General features: G+C 43.7%; 1 protein-coding gene across 2 annotated transcripts in view; it reads left to right on the forward strand.

Moving 5' to 3' along the window:
- Positions 1–3,324, forward strand: part of VTCN1 (V-set domain containing T cell activation inhibitor 1) — a 39,479-nt gene extending 36,155 nt beyond the window's left edge. Inside the window, exons 4-6 of one of the 2 annotated variants that reach the window (XM_050961458.1) lie at positions 842–1,120; positions 2,267–2,433; positions 3,067–3,324. In XM_050961458.1, the coding sequence (XP_050817415.1) occupies positions 842–1,120; positions 2,267–2,388 (401 nt within the window). In that variant the 3' untranslated portion in view covers positions 2,389–2,433; positions 3,067–3,324. The remainder of the gene's footprint in view (positions 1–841; positions 1,121–2,266; positions 2,434–3,066) is intronic. The other variant, XM_050961467.1, reaches the window with a different exon arrangement.
- Positions 3,325–6,150: the final 2,826 nt, after the last annotated feature.

Genomic DNA, 6,150 nt, shown 5'->3' on the forward strand with positions numbered 1-6,150 from the left:
TTCCTTGTCACAACAGTAAATAAAGTGTTCTGTGAGAAGTGTTTGGATAGCATTTTAAAAAGTGCCTGAGTTAAGAACACAGGGGGAATTGGTGCTCCTAACTCATGAAAGCACCTCTGAAACTCCCACTTTTTGTTTTAAGTTGACTGTCTCTTTAATTGTTGTACAGAGTGTTGTAGCCCTGTTGGTCCCAGGATATGAGAGAGACAAGGTGAGTGAGGTAATAACTTTTATTGGACCCACTTCTGTTGTGGGGAGAGACAAGTTTTTTAAATTATACAGAGCTCTTCTTCAGGTCTGGGAAAGGTCCTCCCAGTGTCACATACAAAATGTTACCCTCACAACTCCCTCAGGCTGCAGCAATTTGTACACTTACTGCTTCCACAGTGGAGGTTACAAGCCTTGTGAACCCCCCCAGAGGGCCCATTGCTGTCAGGGGCTAAGCACTTAGCTCCCACTGATTTCAGGGGGTGCTCAGTATCCCAGAGGGGATGCCTGGTTTCTCACAGGATCAGGCCCAGATGCAGTAAGGTTCAGGGTTACTAGCACTGTACGTGCCTCAGTGGAACTTGTTAACTGTCTGGGGCTGAATGTAGAATTCCTTATACCTGAGCAACTTTCATTTACCAAGCTAACTGCCTCGAACTCTGCCTGCCATAGAAGGATGAAGACTGATACTTGAATCTCTGGTTTCAAGGTAAGTAGGTACAGTGCTTAGATGTTACAGCAATAGTCACTCTAGAAATAAGATACAGAAGACAGGCACAGCAGGTATTTTATACCTGATGTCTAAAGGTTCCAGTTTTGTTCACCTCTCTTCTCTTTTTAACTGATTCTACAGCTTTCAGCTCTCCAGAGATGCACGTGGATTACAACAGCAGCATGGACACCCTGCGCTGTGAGGCTCCCCGGTGGTTCCCTCAACCTGTTGTGATTTGGACCTCACACAATAACACAAGGGACAATTTATCTGAGGTCTCCAACACCAGCTTCAAGCTGAACTCTGAGAATGTGACTATGAATGTGGTATCTGTTCTGCACAACATTACAGCTAATACTACCTATACTTGTGTAATCAAGAATGACATTGCCAAAGCTACAGGGAACATCAAAGTGACAGGTACCTTCCAGCACCACTTAAAGGCATTAGACATGGGATGAAGATGTGTTAACTACTGCATGTGGGCTCACGCATTCTGGAATTTGGAGTTGGCTACAGAGCCTTTCCAATTGCTGGTTCTAATCCAGACCCCAGCTGGGGTTGGCTGGGTGGCTCAGGGGGACTATGGGACCTTTCACCTCCCTGTTGCTTGTTCTAAATCTGCTCTTAGTTTAGGGCTTGTCTACACGTACAACGCTGCAACTGCGCCTTTGCACTGCTGAAGCACTTTAGTGAAGTTGCTACTGTGCAGATAGGAGAGCTTCTCCCAGCGGCATAATTAATCCACTTCCGTGATTACGGCGGTAGCTACGTTGATGGGAGAAGCTGTCTCGTCAGCACAGTGCTGTCTGCAGCAGGGTTAGGTCAGTGTAACTGCATCACCTGCGGGGACAGGGGTTTCACACCTCTGACTGATGTAAATTTGTGGTGCAGACCTGGACTCAGTCAAAGGGAAATTCATCTGAGCATATCTGAAAATATTCTTACCAAGTAATAAAGTCCACAGATCCACTGTGATGAGTCTTCAGCCTGCGTGTAATTTAGGGGCAGAACTGGACCTGTCAGGCACTGACACTAGGGGAATGTATTGACAATTGAGAACTTCCGTAGCTGGGATCATTCCATTTGACGGTCTCTCATTTGAGATGGTGTTCACTACAGCTTGACAAGTCAAACTCTCTCCCCTGCTGCAGAGCATGGGAATAGAGCTGATAGTGCAAACATTTGGAAATTTGAAACTGTTTGATGAGCTCTCCATGGGGATACTTTCCTCTAACATAAAAGCACCTTTATCTGGATGACTGCAGATGTTCTGTTTGTTTCAAAAGTGGATTGCATCTTTTGGACCTTGTTGTTCTGAAGAAAGGAAATTTTCAGATAAACTCAGACAAATTTTCCTACACTTCACCATGCTGAGGTCCACAGAACTGTCACAGTGGGAATTTCACAGCAGTGTGCCTCCAGGATGGGAAGCAGGATCATTCTTTACCCATGGACATTAAGGAAAGGAAACTCTGGATGCTCATCTTCCCTGTGGTGGGAACAAATACATGAATAAGATAATTGTGCCCTTCATTCTGGCAGTCTTTTTTTCTTCCTTTACAGATTCCAGCATCAAGAAGACAGTTCATTTGCAGCTATTGACCACGAACATGGCATCAGGCTCCTTATCCCCTCTTGCCCTTTCCTGGATACTTCTGTCTCTCCTGTACCTGATGGCTTTGTAGTGCTTGATCTCCATAAAGAAAAGTGAAGAGGAGTTGGAACTGGAGGTAAGATTGGAAGAAGTGCAGAGGACAGATCAGTGTATGGAGACTGTCATTACTGAGCCTTATTAAAGCAACAGCTTGGATCCCAGACCTCTGTGGCTATGGTAATAGCTCTTTTTACTGGCTGAATCTCCCCCACTCCCGCTTTTGAAGCTAGCATTACAGATGTGTCCTTTCCTGGCTTCCTTCATTCTCCCACATCCCTCCCAACTTTCTCTGATTCTTTCCCTATATTCCCTCCCTCCTTCCCAAATGCTTATTCTTCTACTCAACCCCTTCTGCCTCACATCCTTCCCTGCAGGGTCAGAGGCTCAACAGTGCACAGTGCAGCAGGAGACAGCAACAGGTAACCAACTAAAACAAAAAGCCATTGGTCTCTCCCTACAGGACAGACAGCACAGCTGTGCTGAGTCTGAGAAGAAAACTTCAGTTTTGTCTTCCCTGTTGGACTCAGAACTGTCACTATGGCCACCTCCAGGCCTGGGGTTATAGAGGGGAACTGACTAGCAGCAGCATCAGATTAGTGCGGGCTTTGCTGCTGTTACTGGGTGGTTGGTTGGTTGATGGATGGACCTGGGTTTAAAAAAAGATGTCAGATGGGATGGGACGTTAATTTATTTTTCTTGTATCTGAAAGATGAAGAATTCCACAAGGATACCAGGCAAGATTAAGTAGGAAGGACGACGTCTTAATCAGAGGAATGAGATACATTTTCTTTCTTAGATAATGTAGTGATCAAAACTTTGTTTTTATCTATCTATAAAGGCTCTATCCATGATCACGCAGCTGGAAAAAGGATTTGCCACATTGGATCAGATCAATGATGCCTTGAGTTCAGCATATTATAATATGCAAATTGTGTATTTTTTTCTTAAAATGACCTACAATATTTGATTATCTAGGCCTCACTAATCTATCAGAATTCTCTGAATGTGTCAATAAAACAGTGGATGAAAAAACTGGTTGATAATTTATTTGAACTTTGTCGAAGGCTTTTTAAAAGTCCCATACAAAAGAAGCTTTATAGTCATGATGTGAGAAGCTGGCTAAGAGAGAAAACAAAAGGCTGGGAATAAATGAATTTTCATCATGGCAAAGGGTGAATGGTGGGGTGCTATATTAGGGTTTTGGTTGTTTAATATATATTAATTTGGAAAATAGTGATTTGTGAAGTAGCAATACTTGCAGATGACCCAAACTCTATTTAGGTTACCAATACCAATAAGAACCAAGGGACCTAACCAAGCTGAGTGAGTAGGCAACATGCTGGCAGATAAAATTCAGGGTTGACAAATGAAAGTAATGCATACTGGAGGTAATAATTGCCAATTCAGGGAAAGGAGCTGAGCATCACTGCAGACATCTCAATGAAAATCTCTGCTGAATGTGCAGAAGAGAACAAAATGTTAGCATGCAGAAAGGATGAGAAGGCAAATAATATGGAGAACATTATAATGCTATTATAAAAGTAATCTAGGATATTGTGTTGAGTTCTGGTCAGCTGCTTTAAAAAAAGATGTAGTAGAAGTAAAGGGGGTTCACGGAGGAAAATTGGTCAGGAACATTTTGACAACACTTTTCAATTGGAAAATGCTGATTTATTTTAACAAAGCTTTTGCAGAAACATGTTTTGATGAAACTTTGGTTGGAAGATTTCTGATTCTGGGTGTGATTTCTAATCAAAAGCAGAGTACACCACACCAGAATAGCCTGGTGGTTAGGGGACACATCTTGATTGTAGGAATCAAGCACAGCCAGGACTTGAACTTAGGGCTCCTACATCACAGCTGAATGCTCTAACCACCTGGCTTTTCTAGGGGGGAAATCTCTCATTCAAAAGCTTTTGAAAAGTCTTGGATTCTTTCTGCATCGGAACACAAATGTTGAAACCGATAAAAATTTTTCACAGAAATCTTGTTTTCCAGCCAACCCTATTCACAGATGGATGACAAAAATGATCTGTAGTTTGAAAAACTCTCATATGAAGAGAAATTGAAAGAACTAGGATAGTGTACCTTAGAAAGGAGCAAATAGGAGGGGACACAAATATATAAAATAAGCAATGGTCTAAAGACAACAGATTTCTAACTCCTATTTATCTTGTCTCGTAACACAAGAACTAGGGAACAGTCACAATGAAATTGAAAGGTGACAAATTTAAAACTGGTGAAAAGGAGAGTTCGTAACTGGATTGTTGAACATACTGCTACAGAATACTGAGGACGAGATCTTAGTAGGATTAAAAAAGATACTATAGATATTTACAGTAAAAGCTGTTTTATCCAGCACTTCATCAGCCAGAAAGTTCAATAAACCAGCATTTCTGATCTTCAGTGAAATTCCAGTTTACAGTCCAGTTGGCACAGGGCCAGCAGGGGGTTGGGGTGTGGGAGGGTGTGTGGGGAGTGTGGGCTCTGGGAGGGAGTTTGGGTGCAAGAGGGGGCTTGGGGCAGCAGGTTGGGGTGCAGGGTGCCAGATCTGGGGGGCACTCACCCATGGCAGCTCACCGCAAGCGGCAATCTGTACCAGCTGCTCCTAGGTTCCCGGCCAATGGGAGCTGCAGAGCTGGCACGCGGGGCGGGGGCAGCACACAGAGCCACCTGTCATGCCTCTGCCTAGGAGCAGCTGGGACAGATCACCTCTTGCGGGTACCCACCCAAGATGAGCAACCCCTGGATCTGGCACCCTGCAACCCCTCCCATGCCTCAACCCGCTGCCCTGAGCCTCTTCCCGCACCCAAACTCCCTCCCTCTTAGTTAACCGGCATTTTTCACTTACCATCACCCCCCATTCCCTCAACATGCCAGATAAAACAGCTTTTACTGTATATGGATAGCAAGAATATTAAGTAATTCTTCATATAGTAATTAAGTAGTTATAGAGCCAACAAATGCTAAAGAAATTATTTATCAAATAAATCATTCAACCAGTAATTGCAGTAACATTCTACCAGCTCTCATCAGCATGCAGATCCACAAATGCTTTTGCTGGTCATACAATTATTCAGGCCTAATAACATCTCTCTAGTTTTAGGCTTTCGGACTGCTTGGAGAGTGAATTGCAGATGTTGGCTATATGCTACACCCAGTAGCATTTTGAATTTTCTCCCTAAATTTACTAGTCAGTTTTATTGTGTGGCTTTTTTCGTGTGTGGTTTCTATATAACCCTTGAAAAGAGTCGTTCTTCTAAGATGATCCTTAAGTGGGTCTTCTTGCATTTTGTGGGCAGTGCCTAATGTTAGCTTGAGGAGGGGTAAGAGACTGACACAGAGCAGCCATTTTGGAGCATCTGACTGAGTCTAGTGAGAAGAGCCAGAAGGCCAAAGCTTTCGTTATGTGGACTTTAACTTGTATGACTGTTTGCTTCAATTCATGTTCATGTGCCTTTTTAAAACCTGTTTCAGTCTGGCCAACTGATATCACAGCTCACCTCTTTGTTCATTGATATCAATGAACTTATTACTCTTCCCAGCTACGTGTCTTAGCAATATCTCCTCCAAACACGCAAGTGACAGGACCATAACTATAGGTTGAGGAATGCAAAGCACCCAGCCAGTCCATCCCCTTCCTCTGCACTTCACTCCTGGCACCCGTATGCGGCTCCTGGCTCAGCTTGCCAAATAGCTTGTCCTTAGGTGCATCACTGCCCCATATAATGTAAGGGCTCAGAATTCCACTGGGTAGCAGGGTGCCTAGGACTGGCACTGCACTGCCTAAGTC

This window comes from Gopherus flavomarginatus, chromosome 1 (assembly GCF_025201925.1).
Source record: "Gopherus flavomarginatus isolate rGopFla2 chromosome 1, rGopFla2.mat.asm, whole genome shotgun sequence".
NCBI lineage: Eukaryota > Metazoa > Chordata > Testudines > Testudinidae > Gopherus > Gopherus flavomarginatus.